The 15602-nt window shown below is 38.8% G+C and overlaps 1 protein-coding gene across 1 annotated transcript in view; it reads left to right on the top strand.

Annotated features, from left to right (window-relative positions):
- Positions 1 to 15602, top strand: part of caskin2 (CASK interacting protein 2) — a 73977-nt gene that overhangs the window by 44196 nt on the left and 14179 nt on the right. Inside the window, exons 4-12 of the mRNA XM_016457093.1 lie at positions 902 to 999; positions 2243 to 2388; positions 3564 to 3659; positions 6175 to 6305; positions 10608 to 10716; positions 11050 to 11158; positions 12975 to 13069; positions 13717 to 13834; positions 14096 to 14281. Of these exons, the coding sequence (XP_016312579.1) occupies positions 902 to 999; positions 2243 to 2388; positions 3564 to 3659; positions 6175 to 6305; positions 10608 to 10716; positions 11050 to 11158; positions 12975 to 13069; positions 13717 to 13834; positions 14096 to 14281 (1088 nt within the window). The remainder of the gene's footprint in view (positions 1 to 901; positions 1000 to 2242; positions 2389 to 3563; positions 3660 to 6174; positions 6306 to 10607; positions 10717 to 11049; positions 11159 to 12974; positions 13070 to 13716; positions 13835 to 14095; positions 14282 to 15602) is intronic.

Below are 15602 nucleotides of genomic sequence, written 5' to 3'. Positions count from 1 at the left end.
CACATTTCATTACACCAAATACACAAAATAATGTTCTTTTTAGCAGCATCATATGACCCCTTTAAGTAATGGCTGCCAAGCTGTGACTTGACATTTAAAGATACTAAGGGGGAAATGTAAGCTACTCAGTCGCTGGTGCACGGTTTATTCCAAAAGCACCACAGTGCAACTTGGCTCATTCTTTATTGGGCCACTTGTGCCTCAAGTGACAGCTTCCCCTTCTAAAGTGATATGTTTGCACTAATGGCTGACAGTGAGGACTTCACTAAGACAAGATTCTGGAAGGAGATTTACATCTGAGACATCTTAAGCATTTGAGGGGGGGTGCTTGAAGACAGGCCTGTTACTCACCTCTTGCTTTGATTTCGGCATGTCCTAACGAAATACATCCACCCCAGACAAGTAGCATTTTCATTTGTCATACTTCTGTAAACATCAGATCATACGAGTGTGGGTGTCTGTGCCCAGAGGACACTGTTTTTTATTGCCTGAGCTTGTACTGAAATGAATACTGTATATATCCCCCTTATCACCCTCTGTTTCTCTTTTTTTATTCGCCTCATGAAGCCTTGTAAATTTCAGACGCTAGTCTCTAATTGTGCCACAGCTTGAGCAATACAAGGCACTTTTACAAGATATTGGTTTGTTGGCAATCTCACATGTACTGGAGTTTTTATTTTTCCATTCTCTTTATGACCACACATGGCCTCAAGTGGGGAATAATGAAAGTGTAACTGTGTTCTGGTATCAAAATAAGCTGATAAAAGTTATTGAGTGGCTTCTTTATTATTTGGCTGTAGCCTGCATCTTTTCCAAAAGTGTTGTTCTTTAGATGTCAAAAGTGTCTCTTTCCACTATTCTCTCCATCTCTTTAAAGTTTTCTGTTTTTTCCCCCTCTCAGGTTTTCAGCGTTGCATCATGCTGCTCTCACTGGCACTACAGAGTTGCTCTCTCTGCTGTTGGATGCTCAGGCTGTTGTGGACATCAAGGATAGCAATGGTTAGAAGTTAGAACTGCCTCCTCATTACCTACATTGAGTAAAACTATCAACTGGTTGTGATTTACTTGCATATTAATCCAGGACCTCATAACTGCAGCCTGATAGAAGACCTAAGCCTTTTGTTCTGTTGACCTTTACACAGCAGGGCCATTCAGAAATCAATTAAAGGGATAGTTCACCCAAAAATGACAATTCTGTCATCATTTCTTTCTTCTGCTGAACACAAAAGATGATATTTTGAAGAATGTTGGTAACCAAACAGTTGACAGTAGCCACTGGCTGCCATATAATTTTTTCCATACTATAGAAGTCAGTCAGTACGTTTACATGGACAACAATATTCCAATTTTAACACCATTAAGACAATACTCTGATTAAGAATATACCGTGTAAACAGATTTTTGATTACCTTAATCCGGCTAAAGTCATACTCAAAGTAAACACAAATCGAACTAAGACATGTGACTACCGTCGTGTATGACTTTTCGCCGCATTTTGCGACAGGATACACACACGGCAGTGCTCAACCGTTTTGACGGCAAACAAAAGGGCTTCAGCAACGCCGTCGTCTGCTTGCACGTATAGCATGACAAATAATTAACGGCACTTGAAGCTTTCGTAAAATTAAAAATGAAACACCCGATACTGTATATGGCATCATAACAAAGACGAACTATGTTTATACGTGAAATTCTGGAGGGGACGTAATGACGTGTGCCATTAATCTGTCTATGTACTATAGGATATAAAACGGGAACATGAAAAATATTGTAAAAGCAACTCATGTAAACACCTTAATCATAATATTGTCTTATTTAGAATAAAGTAAATAATTAGATTGCTGATGTCCATGTAAACGTAGTAAGTGGCTACTATCAACTGTTTTGTTACGTTCAATTATGTTCAACAGCTGAAAGTAATTCACACAGGTTTTAAGGGTAAGTAAATGATGACAGAATTAAAATTTTTGGATGAACTATCCATTTAAGTGAATTAAATTACTAATCAGTTTCTTAATTTAAATGCATTGGAATTGAGGTTGCAAACAGGACACAGAATAATATAAATTTAAACGTTTTAAAATACCAAACATATCAAGTATTTCTTCAAACATTAGATGACATTAATTTGCATTCTAACTCATGTATTGAAATGGAGCCAATTCTTAAATTTTGGCCAGTCTTGTACAGAGCTTGCATAACTGTGTGTCAGAGATTTAATTCAGTATGATTTGCTCTGCAGGCATGCGGCCGCTGCATTACGCAGCATGGCAGGGTAAAGCTGACTCAGTGCTCATGCTGCTGAGATCAGGGGCCGCCGTTAACAATGCGTCTCATGACGGGCAGATTCCACTGCACCTGGCTGCTCAGTACGGACACTATGAAGTGGTGCGTACCCATTAGACCAATAGTTCCCAAGCATTTTCCCCCCAACACTGCACATTTTGCATGTCTCCTTAAATAAACACACCTAATTCAACTAAGGCCCCGTCCACACGGAGATGCGTTTAGCTGTATACGCTTTAATTTTTTATCGTATAGGCGTTTCGTCCACACGGATCCGGCGTTTTGGGAGAGTGAATCCGACATTTTTTTTGAAACCGGGTCCCAGAGTGGATAAATCTGAAAACGCCGCCCTTGCGTTTTCATGTGTACAGCCAATCCGTATATTTTCTGAAACGATGACGTCATCAGCCCACGTCTCGCCCCTAGTCAGACACCGCTACGTCACGTAACAGCAACAAAAACATGAACAAACACTGAACGATTGTCTTTTTATTAACTAACATTAACACAGATTAATAAATGTATTGTTCCATGTTCGTTTGTATACCGCGCTCAAGGTTTATGCGCATAGTCCAAGTCTTCTTCTCTGTTTTTAGTGTATCTCTGTGGCAGAATTACAGCGCCACATGCTGGTTTGGCATGTATACTACATCGCTTGTGTCGGTTTTGTGATTTCGTGTGGACGCAGATATTTCTTGAGACGAGGGGGAAAAAAAAAGATCGGATAGGGAAAGCTCTGGCTTCGTGTGGACGTAGCCTAAAGCTCATTGTAGAGACTCCAAGAGCTGAAATGGGTGTGTCAGACAAAGGAGACGTGCAAAATATGAACCACTGCATTAGACCACACCCAGATGCTTCAAAACAGACCGCTGTGAACAAACATGTCACACAGAGCAGAGCAGTTTACCACTATGTCTTAAATGGGCTGGCCTGACAATATTTTTCTACTGAAAATTGTTCCATGTTTGCTCTGTTTATAAATTTGGCTCCAAAAGCCCACCGGGAAAACTGGCCAGTCCATCCCTGTTTGAGAAACAGTGTTGTTGGATACAGCACCTGTGAATCAACTGACATCACCTCTCTGAAATGCAAAGAAATATGATATCTGCATTGCAACATCAACAAGTGACCCCAGATGGGTTTTTGTGTGTATTAGTGATGGATCAGAGATAATCTGCCTGATTATATTATTATTTTCTGTCTCATGTCACATGTGAACTAATAAATTGGTACAAAAAAAACATCATTCTTCAATTCTTTCCCTCTCTGTTTATCAGTCTGAGATGTTGTTGCAGCACCAGTCGAACCCGTGCATTCTAAATAAGGCTAAGAAGACTCCTCTGGATCTGGCCTGTGAGTTCGGCCGAGTGAAGGTCAGTGAGCTCATCTCTGTAGGGACTTATCAGTGTTTCAGTACTAGTGTGTTTGTGCTCATTCTTCATGCGAGATGTCATTCGTTACATCACTGTCACTATGGTTACAGTGATCTCATAAATTACATCTGATGTGTGGGTGAATCTCACAAAATCTGACAAGAACATGTCTAGGTCATATTTCACCTTAAAATCCAAAGAAAAAACGTGCTTATAAAAATGAAGCTGATTTGTTTGGGACATTAAAAAATTATGTGATTATTCGAATGATTAAATGACTCATAAATAATCACATATCTGGCTTGAATTGTGTCAATGGTATTAAATTAGCTTACTGTGGAATTTTTTTTTTTTTTTAAGTAATTAATTTGACAAAATATACTATATTCCTCAGCTTATACTTCATAATTTAAATAATATATCAAATAATATATCAATTACAGTTTAAATAATAAATCAAATTATATATATATTTATATATGATAGATTGATAGATAGATAGATAGATAGATAGATAGATAGTGATTATTCGAATGATTAAATGACTCATAAATAATCACATATCTGGCTTGAATTGTGTCAATGGTATTAAATTAGCTTACTGTGGAATTTTTTTTTTTTTTTAAGTAATTAATTTGACAAAATATACTATATTCCTCAGCTTATACTTCATAATTTAAATAATATATCAAATAATATATCAATTACAGTTTAAATAATAAATCAAATTATATATATATTTATATATGATAGATTGATAGATAGATAGATAGATAGATAGATAGATAGATTGATTGATTGATTGATAATGCAAAAAAATTTAAATGATTTTAAAATTGGCTTAAAGAGGCTTTTCTTTAGGCAAAATATCAATGTTTGATTTTGGGGAGAAATTTTACCATGTTCTTGACCATTTTTTTGAGAATACAGATAAGCACAGTCCATGGAGACACCTGTCTGTATGCCACAAAATTATTTTCCTCGTCTCTCCTTCTGTCCTGACTGTGATTTGTTGTCCTGTCTGTCTTTGTGTGTCATTGATGTGAATAAGAGCTCAGATTTCAGTAGTAGCTTTGTTTTGCATGTTCTCGCGCACACATGCCCAGTGGTGTGTGATTTCGCTTCAGCTGTGTATTTAGGCCTTTTCGAGGTGTTACTTTAAAGGCAGTGTGTGCATGTGTGGTATTTAATCAGCTGCTGTATTGAGGTATCAGGGTGCGGCTGAAGCAACTGGATAATGTCTTTCTCGCCCTGCGTGTGTGCTGACGCGCAAGAAATCCACTCAGTACTGCCTGCTTTGGGTGTGCCTTTAAAATGCACAGCAGTGCGGCTGTCTTCAGTGTGATCTATGATCGATTCAATGTACGGTCAATAGAGTCATCATGTGTATGATTATAGATAGAAAGATGATAACTCGTAATTACGGTTTTCCACATTTTTTAATAACAGTAAAGTCATACATTATTTTGCTCAAAGTACGTCATGATATTTGTCCATGTATGCTGGCCATTTGACTGGTTTTCATACATCTTATTCATTTAAAAAATAAAAAATAAAGTTTTGTAAAAACATTTATGTCCACTATCAGAAACAGTGGCAGACGTCACAACCTTGGCTCGTCTCTCAACGTTTGGCAGCCGTGCAACATTTTTCCTTTTTGCATAAAGTTGATCTTTTTGCTGCTCTCACTGTTTGCTCTACTTCACTCCACACTATCCACAATTCCCAGTGCAAGTCTGAACCTCGCCTTCCAATCTGTAGAAAATGAAAGGACTCGTCTACTCAGCTCCACTGACTGTGCTTCAGTGGACACACACCGTTAGTGTTTGTGGCCCAGATGTTTTTGGGTGCTAATGGTCACTGGGACACATTAGTACGACCTCATCCTCACCTGTGAGGCCTCTGAGAGCCAACACTCACCTTCCCAAGAGCCCTCTGTCTGTGTGTGTGTGTGTGTGTGTGTGAGTGTTTTCACAACTCTCTCGTCTTCCCGCCTTTTTCTTTTCTGTCCCTCCACTTTCATTCAAAAATCTTGCTCTCAGTTCAGTTTAGCATTAAAACTGTACATGGCATTAGCAGAAGTGTTTGTACCTTACTTGTGTACCATATATTCTGTTTAAAGCCACAGTTTGCAGAAGAATGGTTTTGTCTAACATGTTGTTTGCCTGTGCTTTAGGAATGAAGTAAAATAGTGGTAGTAACAGAATAATCAAGTAATTTTATTCATATGTTGAATTAGCTTTTATTTTAAGTTTAAGTTTGAGTCATTTTGTTATGTGCTTTCCTAATGCTTGTTCATTTTTTATTTTAAGTCATTTGTATTTCAGTTTTAGCTTCAGTCATTTTAGTATTACATATTACCTATTTCAGTTAGTTGCCAAGGCATAATTTCTAGTATTTAATCTAATCTTTATGTTTTATTTGATTTAAATGACTGAAATACCGATTTTTCAGAGTTTGTTAACCATAAAAACACTGGTGCAAAATACGCCAATGATCTCTTTCTCTTTTGTAGGTGGCTCAGCTGTTGTTGAGCAGTAATATGGTTGCGTCTCTGTTAGAGGGAGATCGGAAGGACGGGTCAGACTCAAACTGTAACACTCCTCTGCACCTCGCCGCTCGCAACGGACACAAGGACGTCATTCGGTGAGCTCTTAGAAACCCCTTGTGTGTGTAGCACATCTGTAGGCATCAGTCTCAGCTGTGTCGAGCTGTCCTGTCTCTCTGGAGAGATGCATGTCTCAGCTCTGCTGTGTTTTTACACTTAATTTGATTCTCCAGCTAAGGTGTTTTCCACAGCTGTTAGTACAGAAACACTGCTGATATAATGTAAAAATGACCCTTGTAATACATTGTGATTGGATGACCCACATTCATAATTAATATGCACACCTGTGAACACACATGGATTGAATTCTGAATTGATGCACCAAGTTGCAGCATTGCTTGTTAGCATCTCATACCGTCCCTGGTGTATTTGACTGTTTCTTCAGATAAACACAAAGAATTAACAATAATCCATCTCTGTGAGTCCATGTAATGAGGGTGAATGAGTGGACAAATGTTTAACACCTTAAAAGCACACATGGTCATCATGACAATAATCCATACGACCTCAGTGGATGAGTAAAATCTTAAGTGAAACAATAGGTGTTTGTAAGAAAAATACTTTTTTTTTTTTTATTTGTTTTGTTTTATAGTATTCTTATACTGTATAGGACATTGTGAAGTAGGCATGGGCCGGTATGAGATTTTGACGGTATGATAGCCTTAAGCAAAATATCACGGTTTCACTGTATCACGGTATTGTCGTTACAGCTCTAAAATGTGTTATTTTTAAATGACTGGGTAAAAAAAAAACTTTTTTCCGCTGAACACAATATATTTTGTTTTTGAGCAACATACAGAATATTAGGAACAGTAGAATTTGTTTTTCTTTGATTTGTTTCCTAAAGAGGCTAAATCAAGGCTGACATCTTTATTTAACCTAAATCTGTAATTACAGTTATTTAATTTTAGTTATATAATTCATATACATATCATTTATTTGATATCATTTCATATAATTTAGTTATATAATTTCATATACATAATTTGATTTAATAATAACCCAATTTGAAGCAAAAACAGAATGTTCTGACTAGCTTTGTGAAATTATACTACATGCCTGAACGAATCAAACAGCAGAAGCTCTGAATGAGACGCAGATTCACTCTCTGACAGCAGGAGGCGCTTCTGGAACACCAGATACAGCGTTTTCTTGGTTACCGGTGTAAACAAAGCAGCGCTGCGCTGAAACACTGCTTTAATATGAACTATACAGAGACGAGATGAAAAGAAAATACAACGTAAACTTTTCTGAAGACAGTCAGTTCCCCTCAGAAACACATTCATATAAACCCCCAAATCAATATTGAGGATTTTCTTCCAATAGTTCGTGCATCATGAACAGTGAGTGATCTGCCTGCTACAGTATTTTTCTCTGTGCGTCTTCAGTGTCTCTGGCCTGTGTTTACGGGCGTTTACAGACTTCATATTTTCACATAAATGAAATTTTTCGAAAATGATTTCATTGCAACGCAGTTTGTGCAAGTCCAGAACAGGTTGCTTGCAATAAGACTAAAAACATCCGGTTGCCGATCGTGTAAGTTCCAGGGGCAGCTTCTTAAGTTCGGCCATCCTACACACACTGTTTGAAACCGTGAAATTTTCAAATAGCGGTATACCTTGAAATCGGTAATCGGCCCATGCCTAATGTGAAGCTTGTGCAAAAAGTGGCGGGTCCTCTTCTGTGTCATTTCGCATGTGAGTTTCACAACGCGTTTGTGATACTTCTCAGCATGCGTACATTATGCTTCTCAACACACATTACACTTATGCCGAGTTCACACTGCAAGATTTTCAAAGTCGTTGGATCACCATTGTTTTCTCAATGCACGACTATCTGGGATAGTATTCAGTTGCTGCTGTGTTCACATTGCACGATGGAGCGGCGACAGGAGGTTACACACTGCATGACTTTACAATAGATAGAATCACCGACAACTCTTTCAGATCCGCAAACTACATTTCATATAACTCCTCGCCGAACTTCCTGCTGCCCTGTATCTTGCTCTCTCATTGGCTGTAGGACACAGCAGGATTTGGAATCGCCGACAGGTCCAGATATTTAGCATGCCAAAAATTTCACAGGCATCTGCGATTCTCTCAGATCATGTCTTTGATAATTCACACTACGTGATTTTCACTCACATGAACGAGCACCGATTTGCCTCCAATTTCGCAAAACCTGTCGAACTCTGAACTGTTGAACTCTGCATAACCAAAAGGGAAGCGAATGTTCATATCGCGTTATCGTTCTAGATTACTCGGGACATGTTTTTCGTGTTATTCGTGTGAATAAAAACATTGCGTAATGCTCTCCTCCATTTTCTAATACAACTGGATGTGTCAATCAGCTAGCTCTTCATTTATTGGCTTGCATGACAACGCATCATGCATATTTTCCACTCGAGTTGAAATTTTTCAACTTGCGCAGAAGACACGATTGAGGTGTATATCGGCGCCGCAATAGCACCACCCGGCGCGAATTTGCATCTATTCGCGTCTTTGCATTGACTTTGGCTACGTCCGAAAACTCTAAAATGCTGCCTTCAGAGGCAGGAAGGCATCAAGGCATGTCCAAATCCAAATTCTGCTTTACTTCCTGTTTCCCCACTTTTGATGTTATTTCTAGCGAGAAATCAATATTATAGTAATTAAATATTCATTTAGTTATCACAAAAACTCGTTCTATTTTGTTGTAGATAATTAAACCGTTACACTGCCTCAAAAGCCTGTCCGAAATCAGTTTCATGAGGTGCCTTCGTGCAAAAACGCTGCCTGCAAAGTCATTGCCTCATACGGCAGCAAGTCAGCTGCCTAAGTTTTCGGATGCAGCCTTTGTGTTCATGTGCTTATGTCATGCTTCACAACACTCTTAATGATACTTCACAACACGCTTATATGAATCTTCTTAACATGCTTGCATGACACTTCTCAACACTTTGTGATGTTTACAAGGCACATAAATAATGCTTTGAAACGCACATCACGCTTCGCAACATTCTTCATTATACTCTTATGTGACACTTCGCTACGTGCTTAGTTGATGCTTTACTATGCACTTCTGTTTATGTCAAACATAATCTGTAACCTCTCTGGAACGCTCGTATGGCAGTAGGCCGGATACATTGGTTTATATTTCATAAAAAGCTAGTCAGATGACACCTTACCACAGCTGCAATACTCTCTGAATGATTCCTTTAAATATGACATATACTTTGAATATAGTTAAGTAGGTTTTTTTAGTTTTGACATAAAACACACCCGCTGCGTCATCCCAGCAGCACAGCAGACAGACACTATACCCGCACAGCAGAGGATGAGACTGGGAAAGTCCTGGTGCCAACAGACAGTCAGTGTTCTCTCTGACTCACGTTCCCCCACATGATCGTCCTGAGGGAGAGGAGCGTCCCAGTCTCCCTAAATATGTGTGAGGATGTCTGGGAAGAGTGCATTTCTGAGTGGATTAAACACTGCTGTGACTCATCACTCTCATTTACAAGGACACACGGCACTTTCTGTATCAGATATCATGATATCGGAAGCCCATTTCTGCCACATAAGAAAGAAAAATATTTGGTAAATCATAATGATGAAATAAAAAGTCATAATTATGACATTAAAAGTCAAACTTCTGTGTTGTATATATGACTTTTTATGTCATAACAAATCATGCTTTGGTAAATCATAATTTTTTTTACGAGGCAGAATTAGGCTTCCATAGACATTTGTATGGTAAAAATATTTCTTAAATATGTAAATGAAGTATATATTTTATATAATAATCATGGCAGTATTTATTATATTGCATTTCATTTATGATAATTTAAATATTGTATCAAAGTAATGATAGTGTAATTTAAAAAAAATTTAATTACCAAAAAAACTCACATTACAGTATGTGTGATAATGAGAATAATGGCACAATTCCAAAAAGTAAAATAGAATCTGGAGATAATTTTCACATTTGACATTTGTGCAGTGTGATTCATTTTTAATTTGCAGAGTAATGACATGACTGTCTGTGTGTGTGCGTGTGTGTGTGTGTGTGTGTGCGGCGTGTGTGTTTGTTTCCTACGGCTGTCACACTAACAGATCCCATCCTAATGCCTGGCATTCCCAGTGCAGCACTGAAAATCCATCCTGCATTTCGACAGATGAGTGTCTCTGATTCTGTGTGTGTGTGTGTATGTGTAAATTCCACAAGTCTGTGTGTATTACAGGCCCTTCAGTATGTAAATATAACACAGAATGCTAAAGAGGATGTCGTCTGCTCTCTGTAGAGTAGTAGTACACTATTGCCGCCAATTCATTCATTGAGTTTCCATCTCTTTCTGTCTCCAGGCTTCTTCTAAAAGCAGGTATTGACATCAACAGAACCACTAAAGCTGGCACAGCCCTCCATGAGGCCGCTCTCTATGGGAAGACAGAGGTAGTGCGGCAACTCCTGGATGTAAGTTCATCTGTTTTTTGGAGACGTCTCTACTACAGGGGTCACTGACCTTTCGGACATTAAGTGGCTTTTAATTTTAGCTTTTGAATCAATCGCTGTCCAACAGAATTTTTTTTGTAACATCCTGTCATATGCTTCTTTTTGAAAATTTTGTTTCACAAGCAACAAAACTAATATGTTTATGTCCTCTGTATTTTGTATGCGGATCAAATCCAGAATAATTTGAGGAGGAATCAAGATGCATTAGTGATTAGATTTTTCCACACTGAATGTGCTTCTGCTATTCGACAGACAACATTTACCCGTCTTAATGTTTGTTTCTTGTGATGGCAGAATGGGATTGATGTCAATATCCGTAACACTTACAATCAAACAGCCCTAGACATTGTCAACCAATTCACCGCATGTCACGCCAGCAAAGACATCAAGCAGCTCTTACGAGGTGAGATGCAATCTGACATTTATTTTAAGACTGCACTGACTGTATTTGATCTCCTTAAGCCATCTCGTGAACTGTAGCGTGTGTCTAACAGTGTGTATGTGGAGTGTGTTTGTGTTCATACTGCATATACACAGTATATGAGAGTGTGTGCATGGTGAAGTTTGTGTGTGTGTTTGGGAATGGCCCTTTGGTTTGTAAATGGTTATGGGAGACATTTAAGCTGCCATTTAGTAAACAGCTGTTTAAACTCAGGATTATATAACCTGCTGCTTTCTCTGGCTAGTTTTGAGCACATGAAAAAGACAAAAGACATCTCCTGTGTGTGTGTGCAGATGCATACCACAAATCTGTGGGGCCCTCCTATGAAACATAAGACGGGGCTCCACCCACAAGTACTGACGTCATATGTGAACATTTCTATCAGAATGAAATGTTAACAATGACAATCATGTTATTTTGGGCAATTTAGCTTTCTGTTTAGTACCCTTTATTAATTCCCTTTGTAAATGTGGCCTTTAAGAATGCACCTTTTTTAACGGTATCATGCATGATTCCTGCAGGCATACTTTTTCAAATTTAAACTGTGCTTCACACAAAATCCACGAGGTGATGCATGGGCTTGCTTGGGTTGTGTTATGAACTGTGTACTTACACAATTCAGAATGCAACTTGTGGAATCAACTTTACTTCCACAAAAGCCAAATGAACTCTGAAGTCTAGTGTCAAACAGACTCAGTCCACACTAAAAGCTCTTAGTCTTTGTAAACACACTATATATATATATCAGTGACGCATGTCCTGGACATTAATGAGTGGGAATGTGAAACATTTCATGTGTGATCTTCATGCATTCTGTAACATCTGCAGTATTTATTGCCGTTTTGTATGGGTGGATATAAATAAATATTTGAAGTGACTGTTGATATGAGACACTCATTCTGTTTGTGTCTTTGAACTCAGGCAGTAAACAGAGCTCTTATCATAATGAGCACAGACAGGCCCGTCTGCTATAACCAGAGCTGCTTTGTGTGTGTATGTGGGCCACAACGCTTCCCTAAACCTCTGACAGATTCAAGAGAGTTCATTATTGATTCAGTGAGCCTGCTGTGTGTCCGTGTGTCAGCACATTCCTTCCACTGGAATAAAATCACAGAAATGACACGCTGAGAGCTTTAGATGGCGGGACCTCACTAGACTAGTTTTAGGAACACTAAGCTATAAAATTTTTTGCATTTGCATTTTTATAACATTTCTCCAACAAATTCTCATGAATAAAAATACAATGGGGAAGTGTACTTAAATAATTAAGAAAATCAAGCACTATATAAATTACAGTAATAGTAATATATTTTAATATTATAAAATTGTAACATTTTTAATATATATTTTCAAAAGAAACTGGGGGGAAATGTGATTAAATATACAAATAACGTTTTTAATGTGGACAAATCTCAGTAGACCTACAAGGTTTTTTTTACAAATTAAAATATAAAATTAAATAATAATATTCTGTGTGTATTTATAGCCTTTTTCTTTATAAGGGATAGAAAATACCATTTGTACAGTATAAAAACCATTATGCCTATGGAGAGTTCCCATAAAACATGGAAACAAGTGTGTGTGTGTGTGTGTAATTTTCTTATTTCTTCCTTTTAATTTTGAGCTGGACAATTTCATGAGATTTAGCAATGTATTGTAATGTACAGTAGGTGGTATCTTCCAGTATCTGAACTCTCTGAATTATGTGAATTTCTGTTTTTGATCCAACACATATATATGTGTGTGTGTGTGTGTGTGTGTGTGTGTGTGTTTCCAGAAGCTACAGGAGTTCTTCAGGTCAGAGCTCTGAAAGACTTCTGGAACCTTCACGACCCCACGGCCCTCACCATACGCGCCGGTGATGTCGTCACGGTACGGCCACTTACATGACTTCATAAAACCTCTTCACAGACAGTGTGTGTGTGTGTGTGTGTGTGTGTGTGTGTACGTCTGCGCTTCTCTTAAGCACTATATACCAAACCCCGTGTTCCTAGTCAGTCTATTCAACTAGCGTTTCAGAAGCAGTTTCACTTGAACCGAGGCCAGATTTTTCTCTTTCCCCTACCACAAGTTCTTTCTGTTCATCGCCTTGGTTTTTTGAGGGCGCTAAAGATAAACTCACAAGTGTTTACTTGTGAACTCAAACTAACATACATTTTCACACAGCATTGTTTCACATGAAGTTGTGGGCAGAGAATAAGTACGGTCTAAGGGTCATTTACTGGAGGGTTTAGAGATGTATTTCATGAGCTGAATGTTCTCGCTGTTGTTTTGTCAGCGGGCCTGCAGCTATTATATGCTTTATGCGTGTTTGCTTAGGGTGGGCGGCTGGGGTTATGTTATCTAACTTTCAAAAGCTTTCAGATCATGCATTGTCTCTGAACTCCCGACGTCCTCCTCTGTTTTGACTGGTTGTCAAGGATGAAAAACGGCTGGATTAAAAATCGAGCGGGTTGCATTCGCAGCAGTACGGGTGAGATCACCGTGACGTCAGTGTGTTCTGCTCTTCTGATTGGCAGGTGATAGAGCAGCACGTGGACGGACGCTGGAAGGGCCACATTCATGACACCCAGAGGGGAACAGACCGAATTGGCTACTTCCCCCCCTCCATAGTCGAGGTCATCAGCCGACGCTCAGGTACAATAATAACTTGAATTGTAGCAGGTTGACCAAAGTTTTGAAGCTTCACAGCCCGTGATCGCTGTATGTTTTTGTTTGATGGATTTTATTACAGCCATTAACCCTGCAAATAACATTGTTTCCTTTACTGAATCAGTAACATGCTGACAGATGTCTCTTTTTTCCATCCCGCTGCTTCCCATGTAATAAATGTTAATCTCTAACCTCCATCCGCTTGCATTAACCCTCTGCTCCTGTCATGTGTGTGTTGTCCTGTAGGGGGCACCCTGTCACGACACGCCTCTCTGCCCACCCATAGGCAGCAGCTGCTCTCCAGGTCCGCCCTCAGTCCCAGCTTGAGTCTGAGCGGGGGCGGGACCCCTCAAACTGCCGACTCCTACACTCTGTACACCGCTAACCCACACTTGGTCCTCCCACACGCCAATGGTCTGAGCACCAACCCAGGTATACCCACTCGGTCCCATCTCTAAGGGTGCTTTCTCACACGTTTCCACCTGGTATTAAGATGTTTTCAGTGATCCAATTACAAATGGTCAGCTGAGACTCATACTTTTTCCACCTGGCTTTAAAATGGATCTCCTGTGACCACGGATTTTCTTGAGACACCATTTCGTCACGCTGTACATTACTTTTGCGAGAGCGCTAAATGTGTTATATGAATACTGTTGACTGAACGATCCAATGTTAGGTGGTTTACAAGTTATTGGGAAAGGAAGCAAATAAAAAGGATCTAGAGAGCAGCTGCGATTTCAGTTTTGTTTTGGTACAACAGCAAAGTTTGAATCGCTTGTTTTGGTGGCTTTCTTACAACACGTCCAACAGTATTAGGTCAGTAAGGCTGTTTAAATGCATTCAAACATATAAGCTTCTACACTACAAAAGCAAAAAGGTTAAATGCTTTTTTGAATATTTCTTCACGTGGTTGAACGTGGATAAGCTTAAAACCTTTTAGACCCCAATTATGCATGTATTTAATGTTGTCCACTTGTGATCGGATCGGCGAAAACACATCTTAATACCAGGTGTAAACAAGGCCTAAAGCTATTGATGCGAATCTGAGTGTTTAACGTCAGAGATCAGTTTGTTCTGAAAGCACTTTTCTGAACTCTGTTGCACACCAGTGACTGGTATGTGTATGGTACACGTTTGTCCTCGCTACACGTGGTCTCACGCTATTTCACCATGGTTATGAACGCAATAGGTGTGCATTCAAAATGGACCATTCGCCAAGCACTTTTTTAACATTTGCAGGGTAATGAATGGTTTAAACCCCTCCTCAGCTACCACACGGTCGATTTTGTGTTTGCAGACATGACGTAAACATGCGCTATCGAATGATGCAAGCCTGCAACTTCCCTCCAAATCTGACATAACTCATAACGTAAATAAAACCTGTAGGCTTACCATAGTGAAACAGGATAGGACAAGAACCTGGTTTTGAACAACAGATTTGTTGCTATTTTATGTAATTTGTTCATTCTTAACCACTGCTAATGCAGTGCAATTCTAGTGCAGCTTTAAATGTTTATACTCGCATGTCATTAGATCCTTAAAAACAGGTCCTTGGCTTTTAATATGGGTTGGCAGTTTGACCAAAATCTTATATACAGTAACAATTGCGATTAAGATCACAAAATTTTTATTTTTGCTTAAATAAATGGTTTATATATTAAATAACCATGTGGTATTGCTGTTTTGAATTAAGTACTTCACTTATTTTCTAGATGTAAACAGGGTTCCCACTCTTTCATGAACCCCAGATTCA

The sequence above is a fragment of the Sinocyclocheilus anshuiensis genome, unplaced genomic scaffold (assembly GCF_001515605.1).
Source record: "Sinocyclocheilus anshuiensis isolate Anshui unplaced genomic scaffold, SAMN03320099.WGS_v1.1 scaffold229, whole genome shotgun sequence".
NCBI classification, from domain to species: domain Eukaryota; kingdom Metazoa; phylum Chordata; class Actinopteri; order Cypriniformes; family Cyprinidae; genus Sinocyclocheilus; species Sinocyclocheilus anshuiensis.
The sequence above is the reverse complement of the archived record's forward strand: the minus strand, read 5'-3'. Positions and strand labels throughout refer to the sequence as shown.